The following is a 15,456-nucleotide window of genomic DNA, read 5'->3' as shown; positions in this document are numbered from 1 at the left end:
TATATTCCATTCAGAAATCAAAAGGTGTACTGTAGCATGGGTTTGACCTAATCACTGAGTTAGATCAAAGTTGGCAGCTCTTTTCTGTGGAGCAAGGCACAGTCAGTTGCAACTTCTCATGCTGTACAGCTTTGACACCTTTAGTTTAGTGTTCAGCCAGCTGGTCTGTTATTCATACAAATCAGGGATCTAGCAACCTAAGCAGTTCAAAAACAGTTCCAGTAATCTTTTGTAACTTCCTCTATTACTCCCTAACCATGCTGTTCTGCCTCTTTCAGCACATTCAGGACATGCTTTTGACTTTTTGCTTTATCAAACTATCATTAGGGGAAAATGTCAAAACTAAATTATTGGGAAAATGGCTTGATAGCTCATCCGTGTGAATTAATGTCCGCAATTCATATTCCAAGAGAAGTTTAGACAGTTTCATAAGTCATTTCAAAAAACCAAAACAAAAAACCCACTATGAGAAGTCTTTTGTTTAAGCTTAGTGAAGGACAGAAATACTTGTCAGAGAGTAAAGAGGACATGTCACTTTTTTGTAGCTATATTTAGTGTTCAGTCTTTTTATTAATGTTTCTTCCAAACTGCAAACATAAGTACCAAGGAAAGGTACTTATGTCAATACAATCCCAGCAAATTCATGAAAAATGATCCACTGTTGACTTATATAAAGAGAAGAATAAAATGACTGCTACATGTGACGGTAAAAAAGGAGCCAACCTAGGTTAGTAATGGCCAAAAGTTATCACAGTTCGAGGGTTGTTCAGTAGCCATATGTGAAATGAGTCTATATGCACAGTCCAGTTCCAAGTGGGAGGGTGTCCAACCCCCCACGAAAACCACCATCACTGGTGGTACTTATCAGTATTCATATAGCAGATTCAGAGAGACCAAAGATCAAATGCCATGTCCGTTTCAACTACTCACTCACCCCTACTTTGTCACTCTAGGTCACAGTTGAGTCATTTAGGACTGTTTATTATTTTTATTATTAATAATCAATCACAGGTTCTTTCCCAAAATGGGCTACACCTGAGATTGCCTAAGAAATCCCCCTTCTCTCTGGGATTGAAATGATTGGCAGTAAAGTGGTATAGGTTCAATTATAATTTTACAAAGAAGCCAAATAATTATGATACCTATTAATATTACTGTGATGGGGTACTCATCTCTCAGCAGTGCCTCCTGTTGGATGGGAGTGGCGCTGCAATCTTTTCTGCTCCTGGCACCTGCTATAGGTTGTTGAACTTGCTAGGCCGGTCGTCAGTGGCTCAACTCTCTGGCCAAGTCACACACAGCCAATATGCATGAATGAACTCCTTCCTGAGTAACAAAGGTCCAACAAGGACTATGCTGTGCCCTTGTTAGTGTCTTCAGTCTTGTCTCTGGGCTCAATTCTCAGTCCCCTCTGGGCTAACTTTTAAGTCTTTCCCTGTTCCCTTCTCTGTTATAAAGTACTGCCCCCAGGGCTTTCTCCCCTGAGACTCTTGTCTTCACCAGTACTCCCTGCCCCAGCTCTCCAGCCAGGTCCTCTCTCAAGTTCAATCCTATTCTGGTTGGGTAACCAAGAATTCACAAGATGGTCTGTCTTCCCTAACCAGGGTCTTCAATCCCATCCCTGAATTATTTAAATTCCAGCCCTTTGCTTGGGCTTCTAAACAAGTCTTTTCCCCTTCTTGGGCCTTGGGCCACCTCTCCAGTGGCCATGGGGGGAACCTGGGCCCACCCCTACTCTGGATCCCAACCCAGGGACCCTATGAACAGCAGTCACGCAATACTCCCTTATCTGTTAGCTGCTAGTGTTTTCCCTGGGCTTCTTCCCACCTAATCTCTTTCCTTTCACCCTTTATTTTAGGATTACAGTTCTCAGGTACTCTCTCTCCTTCTGGCAGCATTTTGCTTTCTGCAACTCTACTTCTGGTTCTCTCTCAGGCTCCTGGGGCCTCTCTGAGCAGGCCTAGAGGACCCACCTTCACTTCTCCTTTCCTGGGGCAGGGTGTGGTAGGACCACGAGTTCTCCTGCAGGGGGCCTCAAAGGGCCTGGTACAACCATCACAGCTACACAGCATAAACTTATCCAACCAAACACATTTAATATTTACACTATAAAAGATTAATAAAAATAGATGAAAATTAGCAGGTGGAGAACCTCAGAAGGCCACAGATCTAGTTGACAACTGTTCAGAGCCTGAGAGTACCCAAGGAAAGAAGACTAGGCATGGTACCTTCTACCCCACATTATCTAACTTGCATATAGTATTTCAGCCCGGATTAATACTAAAGAGGGATAGCTCAGTGGTTTGAGCATTGGCCTGCTAAACCTAGGGTTGTGAGTTCAATCTTTGAGGGGGCCATTTAGGGATCTGGGGCAAAGATTGGAGATTGGTCCTGCTTTGTGCAAGGGGTTAGACTAGATGATCTCCTGAGGTCCCTTCCAACCCTGATATTCTATGATCTAGATGTCATGGATACATACCCAGATTTGTTCTGATACCCCAATTATCATAAGGTCAATGCCTGTGCCTGTTCCATCTGTGGCATTCTGCATTTCCATAATTAAGCCTAATCATTAAAACTAACCAGTCATGTCAATCCTTTTTCAATTATTTCCTAACAATTTCTATGTATCAAATTGTTTATATAGCAAGCCTGGCAATCCAGTTACTTCTGTTCACCTACTTGTCCCCTTGCTTGTTCCAAACTAATGAGTAACACATCAAGATCAGTCATATACTCCGATAATATCATTATTATTGCAAGCAGCGAATGCAGGGGAAAGGTAATAGATCAGCACACTGGAGGACTAGGGCCTAAATATTTAATCGAGTTAATGTTCTGTCAATAGTAATAACACTATATCACTTGGCCTCACTGATGAGTTGTACAAACATTAACTAATCCGTGAACACTAAATAGCATAGTAATATTCCCACTTTACACATGGAGAAAGTCAGATAATAAGAAACTAAGGAGATTGTCCTGGACCACGCATCAAGTCATCTGTGAATCTGGGATTAGGGATATAGAGATCTTGGTTCCCAGACCTGTGCTTTAACCACAGACCAAATCATATCCTTCATCAAGAGCAAGGTATATTTGAAACAAATATTATGCAATAACTGAGTAGTCAAAACTCAGCTGAAGCAACAACCTTAGGTTTTACATTTGTCAGATATTGATACAGATTCATTCTGGTGTGTATGTATTTTAGATGTAATGAGTAATATATTTTTTAAAGTGAATAAATAAAAGCGATGTTCCAAAAAACACCAAATTATGTTTGTTTTTCTTCCAAATATCATAGATACCAGCAAGTAAAAGAAATAAGACTTTAGAATCATTTCATTTTATATGTTGTTTTGATCATGTAATTGCTTTGTAAAAAGTCATTACTGTATTATAATATCAGACTGTGTATAAATACATATTTGGTGTTGTTTAAATTAAAATTTAAGTAAATATGAATATGGGTATTTGAAGAGAGCAAAATAAAGTATTGCAGATGTATCACTAAAATCTTTAAAGCAATGTGTAAATACTGAAATTAGATACTTTTTCCAAATACAAAGTCACTGCTACTTGTTTTGAGTCAAATTTCAACACTGACAAAAACCTGCAAAAAAGGTGTAACATTTTTTGCAGATTTTCTTCCCATATTTTAGAACTGCTCTCCACAAGAGGAGAGACATAAACCATATCTCTTGTTGGTTTAAAAATTCCTCACCTTTTTTAGTAATAGTATAGATCATGAATATTTCATTTACTTGTCATCATTTGTGCTACTTATTTACTTTTTGTATCTCTCTCAGCTTAGAAACTGAAACTAAACTAGTTCCTTTCAGTTTTGTTTCTCAGGCACCAACATTACATTGTTGTTCGGATTCAAAACACTGGAAGGAATTAAAACATTAACACACTGTATTTCAATTGAGTATCTTTAGAAATGGATGAAAATTTTTTCTTGTATTATGCAGGCACTGGTAGCAACCCTGATATTCTTTCAGTGGCAGATAAAAACTCAACTTCCTTTGAAAATCCCAGTCTATTGTTAAATTTGTACTGAAATTTGTTTTGCAGGATTAAAATCTCTGTATTGGATATTTTACTGAAATGAATTTATTCTCCAGTTTTACATAGTAACTACTTAAAGTAGCCTAAGGCTATGGTAGTCTGCAGTGTTTCTTTAACAGTTAATTAGCCGAAGACACTAAAAAAAGACTTTTTTCTTTAATTCTTTTTCATGAATGTAAAATAGAAATCTGAGCAATAACAAGATCACAGATATTGAAGAAGGAGCATTTGAAGGAGCATCTGGTGTGAATGAACTGTTGCTCACCAGTAACCGTTTGGAGACTATTAGACACAAGATGTTTAAAGGACTAGAAAGTCTCAAAACATTGTAAGTCTAACTAATTGGTTGTCTTTCTTCCCGTTCTGTGCCAGATCTTAGACTTGACGCAAATTCCTATGTTTTTCGTAACCTTCATTTTGAAGTAAAAAATATGGAATATGGAAGCATATCCTAGCTCTTACTTCCATTTTACACCAAGCTTTTCCACTTAGAGTGTGAATTCATTAACTTCGGGCCTGATCTAGTTGAAATTCATTTCTGTGGCTACTTGTCTGCAAAAACTGTACATGCCTACTGAACTATGCAGCAGCTGAGGCTGCTCCTGATTCTGTGGGCAGATGGAAATAACCATCTCTGTAGCCATGGAAATTATGCATTCTGCACTGCCACATCCTTAGAATAGGATTTTTTATTCTGTCCATGGTAATTGTTATTGAGAATTACTCCAGAAGAAGGAGATAGATTCAGTGGATGTGGAAATGAGGGATGAGGGTCTTTCCCAAACGATTTAATGCCAGTTAGCCAAAGATGATGATTCAGTGGGCTCTGGCTTGAAGTTATTACATTCTTATCTAGTCCTCTCTGCTTCCTAGGTAACTCCTCAACTCTCAGCCACAGAACTGTTGTTTTTGTTATGGGGCTTCTCTTGTACTCTAAACTTTCTAATCAGCAGATCAGCCCTCTGCGGAGCCAACAGCTGCAGTCTTCTGGGCTCTGCAGTAAAGAAGGATGCAGATATTTTTGGATATGTTGTACCGAAGATTTTAAATTTAAGTTTAGCTTTATTTTTATTTCAAACTTGACAGTGATAGTTGCTGTTCTTATGAATCTAGGTAGGAAAAATTATTCTAGGGTTTATTAACAATCAAGCACAAAAACAACAAAACTTGAAACTGCATTGATCCTGTAATATTACTTAGAGAAGTCTATTTTTAGGAAGGTTATTTTTGTTTTTAAGATTCTAAACTTTCTACTTGTTGTTAGAACAGTGGTGCCCAAACTTTTCCTCTTGCATCCCCCTTCCCAGTAATGGAATTTGTCTGCCCACCGGCTATGGAGCCAGGGCTTGGAGCAGGACCAGGGAGGAAATGTAGGCAGAGTGGGGCTGTGTGGCACTCCCTCTCTTCCCTCACCCATGGGGCTTCCCCAGGTTCTGCTGTGCCCCCCGGATGTTACTCCATGCCCCCCGGGGGGCATACCTCACAGTTTTGGGACCACTGTGTTAGAATCCCAGTGGTTTCTGTTAATTGAGATTTGTTGAGCAAGTTAAGAGTGCTTCCTGCAATTTAGTTTACATATGTTAATGAACGGAAATATGGACTGAAATACCACCAGAATATGTAAAAATTGTAACAAATAACCATGTAAATGTTTAATTTGTAGAAGCAGTTGTCTGATAGCAAAGAGAAAGCTGTCACAGTTCTCAGCTGGTATCTTCACATGAGCTGTAAAGTTACTGAAATATTCATATAGCTAAAACACTAAAATTACAGTGAGTTTTCATTATAATAAATGGTGTCTTCAAAAATATGTCTCAGTTTAGTTTCTGTTGCTCTGCAATACAATATAAATATATATATGATATAATTATACTTCATTTTTTGTAATATTTAACTATATTGAATACCAAAATGGTTAATGCTCAAGAAAATCTTCATACATTAGATGTAGTATATGATTAAATTCAGTAAATGTTAAGCGTAATAAAACATAGAAAGATGTTTCGATAAAATCATTCTATTGGACCTTCCCTAAAGTAATAAATGTTAATCCTTTCTTTCTCAGGATGCTAAGGAGCAATCGTATAAGCTGTATAGGCAATGACAGTTTCACAGGACTGAGTTCTGTCCGTTTGCTCTCCTTATATGACAACCAAATTACTACAGTTGCTCCAGGTGCCTTTGATACTCTCCATTCACTCTCTACATTGTAAGTTACATTATATTTTTAGATTATCCAGGACTTGAAGCCACTCACGTGTTTATAACATTTGTATTTTCTGTGCATAATCTTGCAGTGTACATTAAGATTACACTAAAGAAAAATACAATAGTCAGTTTCAGAAAGTCTGTGTCCTGGGCCATCTTGAAGCACATATTCAAATGTGAATACAGGCATTGTCCTTAAACACTTACTGATAGTGTAACTTGACAGAAATTAATTTCTTTAATGTCTTGGGACTGATATTACTTAACACTTTTCATTAATGGCCTTGGCACAAAAAGTAGAAGAGTGATAACGAAATTCTGATGACAAAGTTTAGAGGCATTGTCAATACAGAGGAGGATCAGAATAGCATACAGGAAGAATTAGATAACCTAGAGGACTAGAGTCATAGAAATAGCTTGAAATTTAATAGTATGAAGTGCAGTGGCATGCACTTAGGAACTAATAAGAATTTCTGCTATAAACTGTTAATCAGTTGGAAACAAAGAGAAAGAGAAAGATCTGGCTGTATTAGTCAATCACAGGAAGAATATAAGCCACCAGTGCAATGTGTCTGTTTAAAAAAGTAGCAGCAGCAGATGTGATCCTTCTACTGGAAATGCATATAGTTAGGGAAGTATTAACACCATTGCACAAGGCACTGGTAAGACCTCATCTTGAATACTATGTACAGTTCTGGTCACCCATATTCAAGAAAGATTAATTCAGACAGGAACAGATGCAGAGAAGGGCTACTAGGATGATCAGGGGAATGCAGGACCTCTTGTGTGAGTGGAGACTAAAAGAGCTTTGCTTGTTTAGCCTTGCAAAACAAAGGCTAAATGAGGATATGATGGCTCTCTATAAATATTTAGAGGGGTGGAGGTGTGGGGGGTAGACATGAGGGTAAAATGTGTCTAAAGGGGCATGAACAAATATAGACTGAGGATTATAAGGAGGTTTCTAACCATGAGAGGAGTGAGGTTCTGGAGCAGTCTTCTAAAAGTAGTGGAGGGGGTAAGCTGACTAGTTTTAAGATGGAACTTGATAAATTTGTGAATGAAATTATATGACAGGATTGCCTGCGTTAGCAGGGACTTGACTCAATGACCCAGGAGGTCCCTTCCAGGTCCTATGTTCCTTTGTTTACACCAGGGTTTTTAGAATAAGAAGTTTGCCATGATTGCCACTTCCACTGGTTGAACCAATTGTGAAAGCCCTAGTATTACAGGGCTCCCATGGCCATTGGCATTCTTGACACTGGTGTTCTACTTTTTGAAACTGCAGTTAATATGTAGTCTAAATCCTACCTTGTAACTTAATTCAGACTTGCTGTATGATGGAGCATTAAACTACAGTCCAATTTTCTGTGAAAAGAAATGGCTGTATTAGAAATAATACATTTTCAATACATTGTCTGCCTTCAAATCTTTTTTTAATTCAGTGGGAGGAAAAGGAAAAGAGGGGAGAGGAGAAGGAAAAACAGTGCCTGTTTAAGGAAGTCAGGTTACCAAAAAAGTAATTACAGTGGGAAGCACCGCTCAGTAAAGTACTTAATCCTCTTTCCACATAAAATGAGACACTTTACACCTAGTGACTAATTTGTGCAGATTAAAGATGGCATGTTTCTAAATAATGGAATTGTCAATAGGGTTGTGGTGAAGTGAGGAGATGCCAAAAGTACTCAGACTTGTAGAAGTAAATTCATTTTTATAACTGACATGTAATCAACTTAGCTGTCAGTTTAGATGAGAAACTTATTCTCTGGAGCAAATAAAAGATGGAAATCTTGAGATGACAAATTAATGAAATAGCTGTTATCAGGTTAAAGCTAATAATGTAAAGTAATCAGCCTTCATCTCTATATTAAGTTACTGCTTTATCAGTGCACGGTAGTTTGACAGCAAGTCAGATCTCTGACAGGTTTAAATTATTTCTAAATGAACTATATCAAGATTCACTGCACAAATCCTAAATTGCTGCTCTCAGCTTTGGTTTGCTTATGGAATTGTTTGAAGAATTTCATTTAGGTTGAACTTTTTGAAAATACACATTGTATTTTTTAAAATGAAAACAAAGTTACATCATTGAAACTAAATTATGTATTGTTTGCATGTGGTTCTCAGAAACCTCCTGGCCAATCCTTTCAACTGTAACTGCCACCTGGCTTGGCTGGGAGATTGGCTGAGGAAGAAACGCATTGTAACTGGAAACCCTCGCTGTCAGAAACCCTACTTCTTAAAAGAGATTCCCATCCAGGATGTGGCAATTCAAGATTTTACTTGTGATGATGGTAAGAAATTCATATTGGATCTGTCAGAGTAGTGTAGTGCTGCAGCTCTCTTACATATAACATGCCATAGACTAAGTGGTACATATTACAGGCACTCTTTTTTAAATTTCATAAATGTTAACTGTGATCCCAGTTTAACTCCTGAATAATCATGTCTATTCTAGAAGCAGAGCACACACAATTTGAGATGATTAAAAAGCATGCAACTGTTCATATACATCGGTCAACAAACCTTTTGAAAATTACAGTGCAGTACTGTAAATTGGTATTTGTCTGGAGTACTGTGTCCAGTTTTGGGCCCCACGCTACAAGAAGGATGTAGAAAAATTGGAAAACGTCCAGTGGAGGGCAACAAAAATTAGGGGGCTGGAGCACATGACTTATGAGGAGGGATTTGATAACCTCTTTCAACTACCTGAAAGGGGGTTCCAAAGAGGATGGATCTAGACTGTTCAGTGGTAGCAGATGACAGAACAAGGAATGATGGTTTCAAGTTGTAGTGGGGGAGATTTAGGTTGGACATAAGGAAAAACTTTTTCACTAGGAGGGTGGTGAAGCACTGGAATGAGTTACCTAGGGAGGTGGTGGAATCTCCTTCCTTAGAAGTTTTTAAGGTCAGGCTTGATAAAGCCCTGGCTGGGATGATTTAGTTGGGAATTAGGTCCTGCTTTGAGCCAGGGGGTTGGACTAGATGACCTCCTGAGGTCCCTTTCAACCCTGATATTGTATGATTTTGAGGTAAAGTGGAGATTGAGATAATTGGACCAATGGTTGTACAAATGAAAATGTTTTCAAACGCTGACCCTTGAATTCAATACTTTTGTTCAGGCTAAATATTCAAATGTTATATTACTATTGCTCAGTCAGTGTGTTAGTTATTGATTTTTTTATATTTCTCTGCAAATATTTGAAAAATCTGCTACTCCTCTCTTACATCCCAATCCTTCTAATTCCAATCTTAATTGTATGTTTGCTGATATTCAAATGTATAACTTTTCCCTATGCTGCCTTTATTTACTTTAAATTATTGTAATTTTTTAGAAATCAGTGTATATATTACTTTGTCACTTTGTGTTTAGGAATTTTGACCTTACCTTAATGAGGCTTTTTCTAAAGAATATGCCTCAGATACTAAAAACAGTGTTGTACTAAATAAATGATATAATTTGAAATGTAGCTAAAAGTGATAACTTAATTATTTCCATCCATGAAGCTACTGCAGTGCTCTATGGATGGAACCTTCATGTCTGTTAAGTGGAATTAAATACAGTGTGTTAAATTCTTGCCAATTCTTAAGTGCTCTCTGCAGAGCAAAGCTTTATTTATCTGTTTCTTTTCACTAACCAGGAAATGACGACAACAGTTGCTCTCCATTGTCTCGCTGTCCCACGGAATGTACTTGTCTAGATACTGTGGTTCGCTGCAGCAATAAAGGTCTTAAGGTTTTGCCCAAAGGCATCCCAAAAGATGTAACTGAACTGTAAGTAGCACAAGTTCTTCCTTTTCTTAAATCCAAGTTCAGAATCATATTGTCTGATTCAGAATGAGGCAGAGTAAGTAGGCAAAACGAAGAACTGAGATTTGTCAATCAGCTGGAGTTTGAGACTTTATCGCTTGTTAGATATTAAGACCTGTAAGTCAAACAAGGAAATCTTTATAAAAAGAATTTAATAACAAAAAAGTCCTGTTTATAATAGTAAAAAGGCCCATATAATTATGAATTATTGTAGTATTCTATGATTAGCTAAGTTTCTCTTAATATATAGTAGAGAGAGATCTGTGTGTGTGCACTTAGGGTACATATTTTTGCTTACAGAGAGAATGTTGCATTGAATTTTCATTGTCCAACATGGAAGAAATGCAGAAAGTAAACAACATAAATAGCATTAAGACAATTAGCTATTTAAAATTCTTATCGTTTCAATAGTTTAAGGAATTTTTTAGTAACATATTTAAGGAAAAGAGTAATTTTTAATAAATGAATTTCAATTAGTTCTCCAGTGGAGGCTTGTTTATGAAAAAAGTTGTGTATTTGGAAAAATAGTAAAGATTCTTTTGTGAATATCGTAAGGCGGATTTTCAGAAATGTCCTCTTGGGTATTTATTTTCCAACTTCAAGTCTTTAGATTCCCTAGGACTTGGTAATTCTATTCATAGATATAATTTGTGGGTACAAATTAGTTTTGCAGATAGCCAGCTACTCAGTTTTGAATGTACAAATGCTCTATGCATATGCACTTCAAAGATTTTGAGGCAACCCAAATTTTATACACAAAAGAATGCAAAATTTCAGAAACAAATTTAGAAAATGGGTTATGACTTCTTTGAAACTTCATGTTGTATATTTGAGATGTAAAGAAACACTCAGAAAAGCCTCAATAATAAATACCTTTTAATATTTCATCATCTCCTCTTACAAATTACAAATAGCTGCAGTTAATAATTAAACACACAGGAAGGCATTGAAGTATCTTCTGTCCACTCTGTTTAATATTAAAAATCATTAATGTAAATATTTTCTTTGGAAGGCATCTTAAGTGTGCCCTTTAACACTTTAATAGCTTCCTTGTTTTACAACTACAATTATTCAGAAGTTTCTAAAACATCCATCAGTAGTTTGATGGTAAAAACAGGATACCATAACAAATGCATCCGTAATTTTACTGACATTCTAGTAAAGAAAATGATCACCTTTGCTATCAGTGTTTTTAATAAGTTCCTCAATTAAACACAGCTTGCTGCCTGATAGATACAATTTGATTCACATTTAGGAGCAATGACTTGTAAAATTGTACATATAAAGAAATTCATATGGACTGCAACACCTTTTGTGACTGATAAGTCCCTTACATGCAGTTTTGTGCACCTAAGTTAGTGTCTAAAGTGTGCATGCCGCTCACTGTATTTGTTTTTTTTTAAAGAGAAAACAAAGGAGTTAGTTTTCTGCTTGCAGTTGCATCCTGATCAATTCTTCTTGTTCATTAAAATGCATACACCTTCCAAGATGTGATCTCCTTTTCATTATGTAATTGCCCTAATATTTCCTTCATTCAAACAAGTAATGGTTTTTGCAACCAAGAAGAAAATTTGTAACTGGTGAAAGCTTATTTTTAATGATACAGAGATAAAATAATAAATTGTTAACATTTTTCTTTTCAAACCTCATTAATTTTATCACGATATACAGTACCTTACTCCTTCAAGAAAGTTTTTAAAAATACCTTTTGTGACAAAGTTCCTCCTCTGCCTTGGTGGATACTGCACTTTTTGGCAGATTTTCTCACCTCAGAGGTTCATGGCAGCCCTCAGTTTGGCCGCTTCTGCTAGAGGCTCAAACCTGCCATTCTCTCAGCTAACCTCATCACTGGCCAGCATGGGGGAATGGAGAACAATCTCTGCAGTCTCCGTTGTCCCACCTAGAGGGTCAGGGACAGGCCAGATCCCTTTCCAAATTAGACCTTCCCTTCTGGTGTTGCTCACAGACCAGGTCAACTTCTCCTGTGTCTGATCAGGAGTTGGAGGGAACCCAGGCCCACCCTCTACACCAGGTTCCAGCCCAGGGCCCTGTGGATAGCAGCTGTCTATGTCTCCTGTATCAGCTGCATGACAGCGACAGCTACAGCTACAACTCCCTGGGCTACTTCCCTGTGGCCTCCCTCCAGCACCTTCTTTATTCTCACCGCAGGATCTTCCTCCTGAAGCCTGATCACATTTGTACTCCTCAGTCCTCCAGCAGTATGCCTTCTCACTCCCTGCTCCTTGCATGCCCTTCCCTAACTGATGGGAGGTCCTTTTTTAAACCATGTGTCCTGATTAGTCTGCCCGCCATAATTGATTCTAGTATGTTCTTAATTGGCAGGTGGCTTAATTAACTTGCCTGTCTTAATTGGTTCTAGCAGGTTCCCTGATTGCTCTAATGCAGCCCCTGCTCTGGTCACTCAGGGAACAGAAAACTATTCGTCCAGTGGCCAGTATATTTGCCTTCGACCAGACTCCTGTACGTCTTCCGCCTCCAGGCCCTGCAGAGGCTCCTTTATGGTGCAGGTAGTCCGGCATGGAGCGCATTGGCGCACGCCTTCCTGCGCCGCCTCCGAGGGCTCCGATATGACCGGCAGCTCCTTTATCTCCACCCGAGGGGTCTTCCGTGAGACCTCTCCGGGCTGCCGGTCTTCTACCAGGACCTCCTCCGGACCTGGAAACTGTTCGCAGCGACCAGGTCCGTGGCGGCCTCCCTGGGGGAAGACCTCCTCGCGGAGCCCCTGCTACACAACCCCCAGCTCCGTGTGCAGGCGGCGGAGTCCCCCTCGGTGCGCCAGAGGTTGGTCCTGGCGGAAGTCACCAGAGTCAGAGACCTCCTGGAGTATGACCGGAGAGACTGGCTGGATCCCCTGACGCTCGCTCAGCGCATGGGGCTCTCCAGACCTCGTACTGCCCTGTGCGTACTTCAGGAGGTGAGGGCCGCTTTGCCGCCCGCTGCTCGGGTTTACCTCGACCGGGTCCTGCGAGAGGGCGCGCCCCGCCCACCCTCCACCCCAGGCCCTCCGGACCTTTTCATCGGGCCCCTGCCCCGTGGACCCGACCGACTCCCCCGCCCCTTCACCGTGAGCCGGCTGCGTGAGCTGCAGCCGGTCCGGTTCCAGACCGCGCCAAAACGACATCTCTACACGCTCGTGCTCCACACCCTTCATGTCCTCACCCTCGCGTCCCGCCCTGACACAAAGTGGCGGGACCTCCTGCCACCTCTAGAGGGTGAGGAGCCCCGGTGGGCCAGCCTCTATTCCACCTTAGTGCCGAGGCCCGCCGGGGATATCAGTTGGCGGCTCCTTCACGGGGCCGTGAGCACGGGCGTGTATTTGGCGCGGTTCACCTCCATTCCGGACACCTGCCCCTTTTGCGGCGTGAGGGAAACCCTGGCGCACGTCTATCTGGAGTGCGCCAGGTTGCAGCCCCTATTCCGGCTCCTCACCAATCTTTTGTTACGGTTTTGGTGGCACTTTTCTCCTCACCTTCTCATCTACGCACTCCCTGTCCGTGGCCCCACTAAGTCGCGGGACCTCCTGGTCAACCTCCTCCTGGCCCTGGCTAAAGCGGCCATCTATAAAACCAGGGTGAGGAGGTTGGCCGACGGAGTCTCCTGCGACTGCGGGGCCTATTTCCGCTCCTCTGTCCGTTCACGCCTCCGAGCGGAGTTCCTCTCGGCGGCGTCCACCGACTCCCTTGACGCCTTTGAGGAGCGTTGGGCACTGTCCGGGGTTCTCTGCTCGGTGTCCCCGTCCGGTTCCCTTTGTTTGACCCTTTGACCGCACTCCCGTCCCTGTTTTTCATTAGTTGTCCCCCGTAATTGATTGGCTCTCCAGGCCCTGTGGATCTCCCCCTTAGGCTGGGGGGGGACTCCTTTCATAGTGGACGAGCTCTGCCCGCCCACTTCCTGGATCCCAATAGGAACAGACTCCTGTACCCCACTGGTCTCGGTCTGTCACACTTTGTTTGTAACCTCTTAATAAAGTGTTAAAAATTCATTTCCTGCCATATATGCAGTATCATTGATGTATATGTGTAAAAATGTTCAGAAGTACATATCAAAGTTGGCAAAATATAATAACAACAGGGCTATGGATGCGGAAGAAGGCAATACAAATGGACTAGACACCATATACCTGGACAGAGGCTGCAAAAAAAAAAAAAATCTGCTGTGCCCCCTCAGCTAGATCCTGTCTGGATTAACTGAAACACTCTCCATAAAGAAAGGATTGTGGATCACCACCAGCTGTCATTGGTCTCTCAAAGTACCACCCATGCCCAGCCTCTGATGACCTCCATCACACATAGCTTGCTAGTAAGAGGAGAAATTAAGGAAAGTCAGTGTCACAGTGCTGGGTTTCCTACAGCCTAGTATCAGTTACCTGCTGCCACCAAGTTTCTCTCTTAGAAATTTTATCTTGAGCTCTCCTCACCAGGAACAGGGATCCCTTCCCCTGGTAAGTACAGTACATGTTCTTCGAAGATCAGTGCAGAAATCTTCATTCACCACAGCTACACTCCAGACTGAATTAAGAAACTTGTAATTTATTATTTACAATTAAAACCTGTGAATGAACTCTGGAAGTGCTGCCTATTGTCCTTGTCAAGCACAGGAAGATCTTCTGGCTTCCTGTTCATAAGCCAGGGAGTCTGATATTCTTCCAGTCTGGTCTCACTACAACCCTCTCAGTAGCCCAGACCTCTACATCCCTGCTGGACCAGTCTCTGGAATCTGGAGAGACCTTTCTTGGCAACTTCAGCCAGCTAGACCAAAATTAGCTCCAGCTAGCAAGTCTCCACTCTCCCTCCTCCAGTGGTCCTTCTCCCAGTACTGACATTCGAACCAACATTCTGGGATGGTTCTCAGCAACCCAATGAGCCCTCAGAGTCCTTAGGTTTCAAACCACTATTTCACGTCCACCAACATATTTTGCCTCCTATGTGCCTCTTACTTAATATAAACCTAACACATTCCCTAATGTTCTCCACAGTCCCAAACAAACAAAATGAAAATTCCAACATGTTATCATCTCTAATGCTCTGTAAAGCAATAAACAAAGTATAATTGCATAACCCTCCATTATAAGCAACTAAAAATATGGGAGATCCTCAATTATTGTTTGAAAGAAAAATTAAAATAGTTAAGTTTATTTAGCTAAATGTAGATAAGTATCCATCTAGACTCATATCCATATCTATGTTCATCTCCGTGTAACACATGAGATGCTGAATCACAATAGCTGTCAAAGGGAATATAACTTGTCGGTATGAGGAATGAGGTTTTGTATCCACAGGTTTTGTATCAGAGCTGTGTGAACCTGGGCCCAGCCACCAACCAACCCATTTGGCAAGCTATCTGAAT

At 40.6% G+C, this 15,456-nt stretch overlaps 1 protein-coding gene across 13 annotated transcripts in view; it reads left to right on the top strand.

The window, feature by feature from the left end:
• Positions 1 to 15,456, top strand: part of SLIT2 (slit guidance ligand 2) — a 424,049-nt gene that overhangs the window by 330,870 nt on the left and 77,723 nt on the right. For all 13 annotated transcript variants that reach the window (XM_073342407.1, XM_073342403.1, XM_073342401.1 and 10 more), the window contains 4 exons: positions 4,259 to 4,402; positions 6,140 to 6,283; positions 8,407 to 8,573; positions 9,921 to 10,053. In XM_073342407.1, the coding sequence (XP_073198508.1) occupies positions 4,259 to 4,402; positions 6,140 to 6,283; positions 8,407 to 8,573; positions 9,921 to 10,053 (588 nt within the window). The remainder of the gene's footprint in view (positions 1 to 4,258; positions 4,403 to 6,139; positions 6,284 to 8,406; positions 8,574 to 9,920; positions 10,054 to 15,456) is intronic.

Source organism: Lepidochelys kempii, chromosome 4 (assembly GCF_965140265.1).
Source record: "Lepidochelys kempii isolate rLepKem1 chromosome 4, rLepKem1.hap2, whole genome shotgun sequence".
Taxonomy (NCBI): domain Eukaryota; kingdom Metazoa; phylum Chordata; order Testudines; family Cheloniidae; genus Lepidochelys; species Lepidochelys kempii.
The sequence above is the reverse complement of the archived record's forward strand: the minus strand, read 5'-3'. Positions and strand labels throughout refer to the sequence as shown.